Source organism: Pseudoliparis swirei, chromosome 15, assembly GCF_029220125.1.
Source record: "Pseudoliparis swirei isolate HS2019 ecotype Mariana Trench chromosome 15, NWPU_hadal_v1, whole genome shotgun sequence".
Classification (NCBI taxonomy): domain Eukaryota; kingdom Metazoa; phylum Chordata; class Actinopteri; order Perciformes; family Liparidae; genus Pseudoliparis; species Pseudoliparis swirei.
Genome location: NC_079402.1, coordinates 14,182,828 through 14,196,377, shown reverse-complemented (window position 1 = coordinate 14,196,377; position 13,550 = coordinate 14,182,828). Strand labels below are relative to the sequence as shown.

The 13,550-nt window shown below is 40.4% G+C and overlaps 1 protein-coding gene across 3 annotated transcripts; it reads right to left on the bottom strand.

The window, feature by feature from the left end:
* Positions 1–88: 88 nt before the first annotated feature.
* Positions 89–13,547, bottom strand: traf2b (Tnf receptor-associated factor 2b). Of its 3 annotated transcripts, none has more exons than XM_056431816.1 (11): positions 13,336–13,547; positions 9,209–9,411; positions 8,292–8,370; positions 7,976–8,074; positions 5,919–6,080; positions 5,757–5,831; positions 5,168–5,242; positions 4,232–4,456; positions 3,844–4,147; positions 3,444–3,592; positions 89–3,352 (listed from the first exon to the last, which is right to left on the bottom strand). In XM_056431816.1, exons 2-11 carry the CDS (start codon positions 9,382–9,384, stop codon positions 3,134–3,136), a joined length of 1,563 nt encoding a protein of 520 aa, XP_056287791.1. In that variant the 5' UTR covers positions 9,385–9,411; positions 13,336–13,547; the 3' UTR covers positions 89–3,133. The 3 variants fall into 3 exon arrangements, with proteins under 3 accessions (XP_056287791.1, XP_056287792.1, XP_056287789.1); XM_056431817.1 differs by lacking the exon at positions 13,336–13,547 and adding an exon at positions 12,984–13,157; XM_056431814.1 differs by lacking the exon at positions 13,336–13,547 and having other exon boundaries at positions 9,209–12,964.
* Positions 13,548–13,550: the final 3 nt, after the last annotated feature.

The window sequence follows — 13,550 nt, the reverse complement described above, 5'->3', positions numbered from 1 at the left end:
GCTCTTCAAGCAATGTGAAGCTGAAGCTGATGGGAATCTTAAGTCTTGCAGGTTTTTAGTCTTAAAACAAGGATTGAACAAATTGTAATGAGGTAACCTGTTTCTCCAGGCATAGACTTTATTACACACCGTGTTATTCAACAACATTTATTTTCATTTTGCTTAATGATGCACTTTTGACAAAAAACAAGTACATGTATTATTTGACAGACCTCGTGTGAATGTTTGACTTTAAAGTGTCGTGCAGTCCAGGAGGTCTGTGTGTGAAAGGCTTTTACAAAGAAAGTAACATGCAACTAAGAATGAAACCAATTCCAAGATTATAATCTCACATTCTACCTCCGGTTCTTCAAATGCAGAATAAAAAACTAGATATTCAGTTTCACAGGAAGATACAAATAAAGTGTATTGATGCAAACGAAAGACATTTTTTAAACAATCTGTGAATCAGAGGTAGGATATGCTTTGAATTATTTGTAAACGCACTTCTTGTTTGAGTTTACTACAGTGAGCATTTCAAACAGCGCACGTCCACATTCGTCACAACAGCAAAACAGGAAGAGAAAATACATAATTAATGAGCTTAACATACAGCCGGCCAGAACCGGTTGTGACATCGTGGTATGTGGTTGTTATCTTTACAGGTGACATTTTCCATGCCAGAAGAGGGTTGTTACTTGTTACAACACGTCTCATCACTCTGGAGCAGACGCATCGACATGTTGCACAGAACATGAAAATGCCTCCGACGCCCACAGGGGAAATATTCATAAGTGACTATTTGGGGAAATCATGAGGTAAAAGTGATACTTTTATTCTAACCCCATTTGTGACGCTTCTCCTCACTTCACAATTTCTAGAAATATTATGATAGTTCAAAGAGTTTATCAGTACTATAACCTTAATCTAATCTATGTTAGGGTTATGCTGCGAGCTAGATTCACAAGATGAGTCAATGGCTAGGTGCTCTATAGTTTAAAAGTTCAGGTATTTTCTTTAGTAGGGTCTATCTATTATTATTTATCAATATAGAGATTATCTTATTTCTATGAAGTGTGACAAATAACATAAGACTCCCTTTAAGCCCAGGATACATATATTATAATAGGTAACCAAAAGTATTAAACAGTCCAAATCCCCCAAAACTTACATTTTCTGATTATAATTTCATGTTGATCTTTTCCACACTGTATATGCATTACTTCATAATGATATTTTGAATGGTCCCAACTGATAGTGAACATGGCATCACACTTATAAATGCATATAAAAACAATGGAACAAAAGCAGGAATAAATGTAAAATCAATTCACTATAGTACTTTATTATAGTCATTCACGTCAAAGGAGTTGTGTTTAACATCCAAAATATTAATAAAGCATATATATATACACACGTATAAACACATTTATATATGTATTCATATTCTATTGTAAAGCACTTGCATAAAGTGGAAATAAAATCAGCAATTACATGTTGTGGCTTTATCCTAATATATATATATTTATAGACTTTATGATTGAAGCATGTATAATAAGATTATAATGTGAATGTAATATTGAGCTAATATTAATTAATGATTTCTTGTAAATTGTAACTAGGAGCACTAGCACTGATTTGCACTAAATAGTAAAAGGTATACGTTAACAAAAACAAAAAAAACAAAAAATATATTTATATATACGTTAACAAAAACAAAAAAAACAAAAATATATTTATATATATTCAACTGCTAAGAATTTAATTAAAACCCGACCAGAATAGCAGGCATCAGTACCAAGCTTCAGTGGTGTGAGGTGCAGACGTATCTGCTGACGTGCAACCACACCACAATAAACAAAATGTTAACCTATGACTTAATTCTATGTCAGTCTTGTGTTGGTGTTCCCTGTAAGGAAACTTTAACATTGGTTTCAATGTTTAATAGGGGCAGGGGAAACACAGGCCTATGTTTTGATTGTTTATTTCTTTAATTAATTTGTATTATTTTCAATACATTTGAGTAATAAAACATTGTCATAGGGACAGTTTGGGTTCTGTTGGTAACAAATCTGTTTTCGGTAAACTGTGGAATGTAAACTGAATTCACAGGGTACTCGAAGATAAATTATATAATCACTTTTAAATGAACTAGTCGGTTGCATATGATTACATTTCAGCTTGTTGCGTTGTTCAGACGGCCCGGTGCAGTCGGGTACACGACGTGCCTCTTCACGTGGGGGCAGTATTAGATGTTACGGTCATATTTAGGATTTAAACAAATAAATCCTGCAAAAGTTGAAATGGAAATGGCCACCTGTGAGATGGATTTGACCCATTTGACCCGGGTGTGACGAACCACATAATGCAATTCGGCGTATTCTAATTATTATAAAATAGTCTATACTATATACAAAGTATTTGATACAAATATTTGTTATATGATTTAGTTATAAGTTGTAAGCTTTCATTTGAATGCCAACAGGGTCACATTAAGATGATTGCAGGTCTTTTTTTTATCATGACAGAGATATTTAAGTGGCATCCTGATATTTCAGTGTTGGATGATTAATAATTTCTATGAGTGAAAACAATAGAGTTCAGCAGCAGGATGTTTTGGCTGCTTCCAAAAATGTCATACTAACTTACTATTTTTCAGAATTGTGTTTCAAAATTTGTTTTGTGTATGAAAACTGTCATACAGCATTTCCTCCCAGTAATGTCGTTACAGACACCCAGTTTGTAATAATGCGAATATTCATAACATTGCCACTTTAATGTTCCTAAAACTCAACGCCGTAACTCTTGCTGACGACTTTAAACCAAAATACTAACTTTTAATGTCATTTTAAGCACTGCCAAAGTCTTAACTTTACGAGCTATAAACAGAAATAGCTAAACCTCCATAAAGCTCGGGGGCTACGACTGACTCAGAGTTACGGGATTACCATGAACATCACAGATCCACCATGCGATTGAACACAACCTTGTGCATCCTTCATAATGTGACACTTGGTGACATTCTTCTTGTATAGTTGAGATATAATGTAATAATAGTCAAATTATGCATACTTAATTATTATAGATACTATCATAATATAAAATATAGATATATATTTATTTTTGCTTTGGTGTAACTTCCACAGACTACACCTTACAAGCCTGTGAGGTCTACGATAGCTTTGATGAAGATGGTATCATCTCTCAGGTAGGGGCTCTTGCCCGCCAGCTTAGCCAGCGGACAGAAGAGCGGGCAGCCGCTGGCGATGTTCATCTCACTGATTGGCCGCTGAAAGGAGGTGGAGGTGACGTCAGGGCGGAACGCATCGATAATGTGCTCCCTGTTGTTTTGATCCAAGAGCATGAGAGTCACCTGGGGAAAGAGGAGGAGCTTGTTTTCAGCTATTTGTTGCGGCGTTTGTGGATCAAAATGGGCAGAAAGACTGTTTTTAAAGCGCTGCTACCTTCTGGCTGAACGGCCATTTGAGCAGAGCGTCACACTTTCCCCTCATGACGACGAAGAACAGCGAGAGGTGAGTTCCCCGACCCGTCCCGTCGCCGTTCAAATACAGCCTCAGACACATCTTGTAGCCGTATTTGCTGGTGTAAAACGCTGCGAGGAGAGAAAAGAGGAATGGACACTGTGACCGCGAGCTTGAAAACAGGCTCCCGTGTTAATGGGAGTGACATGTTCACTCCCTCAAACACAACACGGGTGGAGGGAAGGGAAATTCCCCTCGACTACACGCCAACACAACATGCAACCCACATGATCTCAGCTCACTCAAATTCATTTGACCCAGGACACGCCATGTGTACAGAGGACCTTTAAGTGGGGGGGGGGCAGTGCGTCCTTCCTCTCACCTGGGGAGAACATCGCAGGCGTTCGACCGGCCACAGCATCCTGTCTGCGCCGGGCGAAGTCGGAGACTTTCCACACGAATATGCCGTCGTAGGTGCAGAACTGGAGTTCTCTGAGCAGCTGTTCGGTTTCAGACAGCTGCAGGTCTCTCATGGAGACGGTCCGCTCGAGCTGACGCACTTTATTGGAGAGGTTTTCAATCTTTTCCTGGTCTAATCGATGCTGATGGGAGAAAGCCTCCAACGTCATGGAGTTGCGCTCCACCTCTCGGTTCAAGACGCACACAATGTTTTCTAAAGCGTTCACCTGTCAAAACAACAACAAATGCATTCAGAACCTGTGAACATCAGCTATGCATCAACAAAGAGCATTAAAGCCATTGAGACTCACCTTTTTCTCCACATCCACAGACTGCATGGAGGCTGCAGCTCCGGTTTCCGTAGCGACTCCCTCCTCAGGAGCCCTGTACAGACCCAGACCCGAGTCCTCCTGCCACTCTCCTTGACCGGGAGCCTCGGCACACGCCCGAGACATGGACAGCACCATGGGCAGCAGCAGACGCAAGTGCTCCATGGTGCTGCTGTGCTCGTGGTCGCCGAGCTTCCCGTTGTCCATCTGAGGAACGACGGAGCTCGTTGAGACGCTATTGTAACTTAAACACAACTGAAGTGAAAACTTTAACACTGCAGGACGTACATGATGTTACTTTTTAGGATAGTACCATGTTGTCCATCGGTTTTAAGGTAACAAATGTTTTTAATTAAATACATCTTGTGAAATAGAGACTATAGATTGTCAAATAGACAATTTTGAATCATTTTAAGAATTTATATTTCTTGCGCCAATGCTAATGAATAGTTGAGAGAAAAATCATTGCGATAATGAATTTTCAACTAATTGTTTTAACACACATCAGGCACACACATTTTTCATAGGGATCTCCTGAAAAACTGGTTTGAAATATTAACTTTATATATTAACATTTATAACATGAACTATTTAACATATTAACTAATAAGCAACACAATTAAGTTCTGATCTGCGACATCAACGCAACTGGAGGCAGATGATAGAGCTATGCTAGCTGCTAGTTAGCTTCCGGTTCCTTTCTTTATGCTCAGCTAACCTTGCAGACATATTCATCTTCTCATATAACTCTTGGCCATAAAGTGAATGTGCACATTTCCTAAAATGTCAAACTTCCATTAAAACACGCCACCCTCCAAAAACAATATTTGCATCAATGTTTTTGGGAACCTGCTTCACTAAAAAATAAAGGAAATAAATGAACTTTGACATTATATTTCATTAGATTACAGTACATACCACATATTTACAGCCCACATCACTGAACGGACAGGCACTCTTTGACTTGGCACATAACTTGCTGTGCTCAGTGAACTGAAGGTGGAATGGTAAAAAGAAAAGAGAAACGGTCATGAGTCGGTGGACCAACTCCAAACCGGCATCAACATGAAACAGAAAAGTAAAAGTGAAGCTCAGATCACGTCAGACAGGAACTAGAGGTCATAAAGGGAATTTGAAGTCTGCCTCCATTCAAAATAATACGTTCACTGTTGTGGAATTCACATGCATCTAGTTTCGTGGTATATTTCCTGTAACTTGTAATGTTCTTTCTGTTGTTTGTGTTTTCATGTATTTTGGATCACTCAGGGGCAGGTGTTGCATGTGTGCTGAAGCTATGAATGCTCTCTGTAGCATTACTCCATTCAGTGACTATTCTATGCTGAGGAACAGCACAAAGAAGCTACCTGTCACTCTATAGTTTTATTTTACGAGTATAACGTCAAGGAGCCTTTGGTCATAAAGTTGTCAAGCATTATATTACAGATTTCTTTGAAACCACTTCACTCCAGAAAGGGATTGATACTGAAAGTTGAGGCGCAGCTCTAACCTTTTCTCTTGGGATCTTCTTCTTGCCACAGTCCTTGCATTGTAAGGGAAACCTTAAACAGATCTCATCATGGGCCTAGAAGACACCATGCAGGAGCAAGGACATATTATTTTGTGTCCTGTGTACAAAACAACTGTTTCACACTTGATCTCAATCCCTGACCTTGATTTCTTTAAAGTTGAAGGTCGTTTTGCAGTATTTACAGTTGAGCGTTCGTGCTTCACATTCTCTCTCGTCATGTCGCTCCTTCTCCGTACGAAGGATGGAGGTTTGGCAGGCCTCGCACTGCATCTTTTCAAATTCACAGCGGTCTTCATGCTGAGCCTTAAGATGGAGGACAGATATATTATTACTATGTTCTAACTGCCCGCACGGATCTGGAGTTCATTGTGATTTTTAAATGACTCCAAAGAAAAGCCGTTGGTGTTACAGCATCTGTGCGTGCAGATGGTGTAATTCACATGGCAGCATGCCACGAAAGCGTGTCAGTTTCTGTTATATGAAGACGGCACACCCTCGACAATCTTTGTTCAACTGAATGCTCCGAGCACATAGAAGTGCCAGACACGCCTGCATGTGTGGTACAGGATGTACCGACAGCTGAAATGTGGAAAAACAACCTCTATCTGATTCTTCTCCAGCGTATACAAAGCAAATGAAAGGTATCACCTCAGCGCACTTACTTACAAAAGGGATTAAAAGTCATGATAATTAAGTTGTTTTCTGGTGTAGTTATGATGATCTTCCTGTTATTAAATTAGGAGAACTATGTACAATTTAATTATTTGTACTATATCATTGTTAAAACACAAAGTATCATAAAGCAGCACAAACCAAACAGAAACGCCAGAAGATGAATAAATGAAATGACAGTGCGTGACAATACGTAACATTACTTGGAAGCAAACTTTAATACCTCAAACATTTTTGAAAAGGGCCGGGAGACGAAAGGGGCGGACCGGTCGGTGACGCGTTAACGACAAGGAAGTGATTCTCTTTCAGAATGACTACCCACAGCACGCTGGAGCCACCGAGCAGACCACAGGTAGGCGAGTCCGCTGACCGCTTTGACTGCTCACTCTGCAGACACGCCACACTGGAAACTCTCAAACCGAATATGAATCATCTTTCACGGCTTTCCAGTCGAATCCCGCCCGCACCACTCACGCCGCGTTTAGTTCATTTTTCCAGCTATTTTTGGGAGTGATTGGAAAGATCTGCACAGTTGTTAGCTAGCCGAGTATTTTGGTGTATTACACAGCATAGTAATCATTTCATAAAAAATGATATCCAGTTACACTTTGATCACATGGTCAATAATAGGGATCGTGCAGGTTTTTTACAGCGTCAGCAAGCTAACCAGTCAGAGCCACATCATGCAAATCATGCTAAAATAATCTCCAGCTCGATGCTCTCATTGTAAATATGACCCGCCATCACATCGTTTCAATATTTCCTGTTTAAAGTCTGATCTAGATTGGTTAAACAGTACAATTGTTCAAAACCACAAACATCCCTCTTCACAGAAAAAGCATCAGGACGTCAACTCTTTACTCAACAATCTAACTTGCCACACACATATTTAGTCAAAGCAAAATTAAAAAGAGATGAGGCAACATGGGATTCAGATGGGGGCTTTTCTGTGATCGTACACACCACAGTTGACCTGCTGACTGTGGTGTGTACGATCACAGAAAAGGTTCTTTGTCTGAACGAGTTACTTTTATATGGAATTAACCGTGAGTAGAAATGAAGTAGTTCCCTTGTGCAGCCTTATCTCTAGTTTCATGGTCATGTAATGATTAACGTTACTCTTTATCAGGAGTTGAAATGGCCTTTTATATCCTGGTACTTTCCCACTGAGTTATTGTTGTTATCTGAGCTGGTAACATGGGGACTTTCCAGGCTGCATGTTAAGTTTCACTTCCTGTTCCTCAGCCTCTACAGCATTGCTGCAGTGTGCAATACAACCACAGTTTCATCTGAAATGCTAGCACGAGGCTGCAGCGGAACAAAGTGACCCTGACAAACGGATGCAGACAGTAGATGTCAGGGCAAACTCTGCGCGCTTTAGAAATATTGAAAAGATACCGACAGTACAGGTTTGGGTGGAACAAATCAACACTTGTACACGGTTAATCTGGGCCAGAGAGGACAATCACTTAAGAAGAAAGCAAAAACCCACAGGGACTAAATAAAAGCTGAACTTAATACTTTACCTCATACTCTTTTATTGAGCCTGTCCAATCACAGCCCTGGTTCAAACACCTGGCAGGCAGACTTGCTATTTCTCGACCAGCTGCATTGTCTGGAAATGCCTGGTGGCCGAACACAGATGAAAGTGAGGGGGAATCCTACAGCAAATCATTATAATAGCGAACAGACATAAGAGCATTGTGTGCCGGAGGAAACCCCCATTGGGCTAGTCACAGTTCCATCATTTGAATCAGAGGGAGTGAGGAATAGTATACAAATTACTCAGAAGACGTCTCAAACAACCATGTTGGCTGACAAATGATGTACTTCATAACTTACCTCATTGCAATTGAGAATGGAAAAAGGTTCCTCATATATCTCCTCTTGGCGGCAGGCTTCACAAGGCTTCGGCCCACAACTAACAAACAAAACAGGTATGTGACTTTAGCAAAGACAAATAACTGGATGGTTCTAGAAACCAGAAACTATTTGCTGCTGATTCATTACAGCAACAAGTGCTGAACACCAGTATGGCCCACAGCTCAATAAGCTGACTAATGAAAATAACAAAATACAACAGGAGCGATAGAAGTTTAGCGCTATATAAATAATGCAACTTGAAACCTTTCATGAGGTGTGGGAAATGTATGAAAACAAGTTTCAGCTTTTGCAAGACACATGAACAAGTGCATAGGAATGTCTTTATAACACGATGTATTCTCATGTAGAAGCAGACGTGGGTTTCCAACAGGTCACATGAAATTTAAATGTCCCCTGTTTTGTATAAAGGTTAAAAAGTAGTACATGTGAAGCAATATTTCACGTGTAAGGGAAGTCACAGGACACAGGTTTTGAAACCATTCACATGAGTCACGTGAAAATAAAGGGATTTTGCCATTGTGTGAATGTTGGAAGATTATGCCTAATGATACCGTCAAACAATCATTAGAAATAAGGTGATAGACCAATGTATTTGTTGTAAATTCCCTTTTCATAAGTCAGTGACAGGAGAAAGACAAAGAAAAGAAATGGAGACCTTTAAAAAGTATCAGCATTGTCAGATCCTTGCAATTCACTGATTTCAGAAAAACAAGTCCAATCATATGAGGGATGAGTCTGAATAAATTATTTGATCTTGGGTGCAAAAAATCCCCAGAGGCCAGCAGAGATAAGAACACGGGGCGTGCTGGAGCATGTCCGGTAAGAGGGAAGGATCAGGGGGTAAGGGGTTTGCGGTCTGAGGACCTCCGGCCTACCTGGTGAGCTGCTTGAAGCAGTGGACACAGAAGCGGTGGCCGCACTGAGCCTGGACAGGCTTCCTCAGGACCTGGAGACACTGCTGACATTTGTACTTATTCTCCATGGGCACCGACAGCACACTCAGGGGGATCCCTGGTAGAGTGTTGGGGCAGTCCAACGAGATTCGGGCCATTCTTCTCCATCAATCTTGTGCTATATCCTGTGAATGAATACCACAAATAACAGCTGTTATCAGTTAAAGTGTTTTCGCTGACATACACATAATGACTGACAGTTACCCTCGATTACTTCGGGGTCAGAGTTACATATCCTGGAAGTGTCAGCACATGGGACATTCAACAGTGGGACTGAAAGCGCAATATGGGCAGCATGAAAGCCTTTAATCACAGGATTGTACAATGAGAGTCTGAGGCTGATTCATCATTGTGAAACCTCTCATCTGCAAGCCAAATGATGTTTGCATGTTGTAATAAATGGGATGGTCATTTTGCAATATATGCAAATAACACATGGTTTTGCATACAATTCAAACGGATGTAAAACCATCGAGACTTCAATGGAACTCGTCTGCGACAAGGAAAACATGTGAGGAAAACATTTTTGTGTTTGTTTAGAAATTGTACAAAGGGTAATAATAGCAGAACCATTGTCTAATTCACCAACAGGATGTCTTTGCTGTGAACCTTATTCATGCACCATGGTCAAATGGTTTGTCCTTCCAAAATGCTTTCCTTATCCACGAAGCAGAGATTCGAAGTCTTTCCAAAAACATCGTGGTGAGAGATTTGTTTGATGAGTTGCTGTAGAAGTTAAACATGGTGGGGCTGTGGTGGTTCAGTAAAGACTAAACACTGACACCAAGAGACATTTCCCAATATCAGGGAAACGGAAGACATTTTCACTTCATAGTTCAGAATTACTTACCGAATTAAAAACACTTCCCAAAGTTTACAAACGAAACAGAGCCAACCTAACACAGTTCAGGAGATGCATCCCAAACATGCACCACGATGTACTCAATCCGTCACTGAGTTTTCTCTCTCTCGTTACGCCATCGACATTTTAATGCTTCCAGTCTTCCAAACTGTTGCTAGGGGCCAGTGAACTCCAGCTATGAGTCATAAACGCGACTTGCTACATTTTCGCAAACACTTTTGTTTTTAAACATGTGCACCATTTACGACTCAAAAGATAGACTTTCATCACAGTTAACACAAGGCCAATAAGTGTGCCTGTGCTGCCATTAAGTAGTCACTATATACTATGTACACTATATATGCAGAACAACATAAAGCACAATACACAATCAATAAAAGTTGGGTGTGGTTCCAATATTGACAATAATAACCTTTTCTTGTCTGGTATCTGTGCTTTACAACTATTTAAAGCCCTTGTGTTTATGAATGGAAGATTCTTTGCTTGGGAACTACCAAAACATTGTTGTGAAATCTTTGTACGGACCAAAAGAAGTCTCAAGTGTTTGCAAGTTTTCCATCCAATAAAACAATATGTTGCTTTAGGAATGTTAAGCGCTACGAGGAGCTGTTGCATCAAGTCTTTTAAGGTAATAAAATTGTTACACTGACCTCTACGGGTCAAAGTGGTTCTGGTTCAAATATTTTCTCTGTTGCACTCTGGACGACACTGACCAGTGTTCAGCAAGGCTGAACATTGGAGACTCAACCTCTGTGTCACTCCTGCTGCTGCAAAGGTTGACGAGATCTTGGCTGGTGATGCGTGACGTCATAACCTTATCCCTTTATCCAGGGTAAATAAGGGCATGGATAAGATATCTCATCAACTCCCTACTCTCAAACAATAAAAGCATTGTTCATCAGATTAAGCTGGAAGTATCGCTGCCAGGAACTGAGCATGTGTTCTACATTGGTGTTAGTAAAAGGCGACGTCAAAGTCTGACTAAATAACAAATTGTTTGCGACCATAATTTCCCCTCACAAGGTTGTGTTACCTCAGTACAAGAAACATGCAAATGTTTCCCTGTCACAGTGCCAAGTGGGTTAAGTAATGCACACAGATGCAGAAAATGGAATTGTATCAGTGTGCATGCAAGTACAGTGTGCCACATACCATATAGTTAATGTGTCTCAGCAAACTCTCCAAAGAACATAAGCAGATTGCAGCTCTGCGTGCCACGACATGAAACTGCAACTGGTTTTCTGCAATGTTTCAGGTTAAGGTTGATTGATAATATGTAGTTTATCTGGTTTGAACTCTACTCTAGAAAGCCAAATAGTAGAGCACTGTTGTCTCAACCTTTTAATTTGCTTAAGTCATCATATATTTGACTTAATTCACCCTTTAATTAAAATTCTGTGCAAGTCAAAATGACACCAATTTTATTTTTTTATTGTACGAGAAGTTTTTATAGAATGCAAAGCTGTCTGTTCATATTTCTTTATTTGATACATTTCCAAACATAGCATTGTTTGGTTACAAAAAACTGTAATTATTCTGGAGGAAAATGTATGGAAATTATGTGCCTTGGTAAAAAAAAAGACAGCCAGCCAAACAGTTGAGGCGGATATAAGCTTACTGAGCTGTGGTGATGTGGCTTAAAAGGACATTTCTGAACCCTCTTTTTGGTAAGACTTATTTTTAGGAATTTAAGCCTTTTCCCAGACACAGGAAATCTCCCAAAACGTTTGTGTAAGGAAGTGAAATTATGAGTGGCTCTGGGATCAAAACTACACAGCTACGCAAATGACACACACACACACACACACTTTTCACATACACAAAGGCAAGAAAGAGACATGTTTCAATGAAAGTTTCAACCAAGTAAATACAAAATTACATGGTGTGTGAAAAAGCAATTTGGGTTATCTTACAGTGAATGTTCTAGAATAATGATACTCATAAAATTGTCTTCTTCCACTCTATAGATCATGTCAACCTCAAGAAGACTGCTGTTTGAGGCAAGAAGATAAATACTTCAATTCTTAGAAAACCCTGATGCTGTTTATCATTGGAAAGCCACTGGCGTTTTACTGGCATCATTCCCCGAATGCATATCTCATCACCACATCCAGTACACGATGACGAATACGTGTATAGATTTCTACATGCTACTCATGTTGAAACCCGTTTTGTATTTTGCACTTTAAAATGTGTTTAAACATGTCCACATGGAACCGAAAGCTAAAATTATTTCATTACCTGTAAAACATTGTTCAGTGATGTGAAAAACAGCCTCAAACTGAACAGTGAGGCAAACCGTATTTAGGGCATGAATACACCCAAACTCTCGTTTAGTTTATGCCCATATCGAAACTTTGAGATACAAACCAAGTGAAACCCTAAAATCAAGAATGATGGAGAAAACATCTGCCGATTTCCTTTGCATACACTCCGACATCCGGAACAGGCTGAAACAAGAACTGAAGTAACATGACAAGCACCCATTCACCAAACACAACGAAGACCGAACTGCATCTGGACTTTAAGTTACACTTGTTGAAAGTTTCTGAAATAATAATGAACACGAGTAGCTGCACTCTCTATCAAAACAACGCCTTACAAAACGAGTCCTATCAAAGTGTCCCTTCAGTCTTCACATCAATTCCTTTGTGTCACAAATAACTGCTCCTCGTTGCGTTTGAAAGCTAGTGGCAGCTGTTTGAAGCCTGAACAGCAGCCTCTACTCTGCCTGCTCCCTGTGAACTCGCCTTCTCTGTTCGCCATGTTCTTGCAGAGTTGTGGAGCTGCAAACCTCTGAGATGCTGCGCAGTGAACAGCCGAATATCTACTCACCCAGTTCAGAAAGTCTGCCCGTTTACGTCGTAATCGCGCACCGCCCAAGCTTAGTATTTAAGTAAAGTCACACCCACAACCCACGTGGGTATTTTCGTAGTCACCCCTTCGTGCTACAGACCAACATTTTGACTCAAGCGGGTGACGTTACTTCCCTTTGGTGATTGAGTTAAACGTTGACCTCCATTTCACTTCTGGGTTTGTGTGAGTGACGTTAGCTAGCGGACACAACTTTAGGCAGTTAGCTTAGCTAACTCAGGAGGTGTTTATAGGTTCGGCAAATTATCTCCTCAAATGGCAAACTGCGAAGTCATTCACATGGAACGCAGAAACACGGAGTTGTTTTTCTAACCTCGGCCTCTTCACCTCTTCGTCAATAACGAAACTAGTATATGCCCGCTGTCGCATGAAGAAGGACATCTCGCCATTTAGCTGTGTTTACCATTTCATTGCTACGTGCGCTTACTTTCATACATGGCAGCGGGCGGCAAAGCGAAGTCACTCTCTGCATTAGTGCGTTCAGCAAAACTGGCCAACACCGCCCCTTCGCCCGGGCTGCCCCGGAGT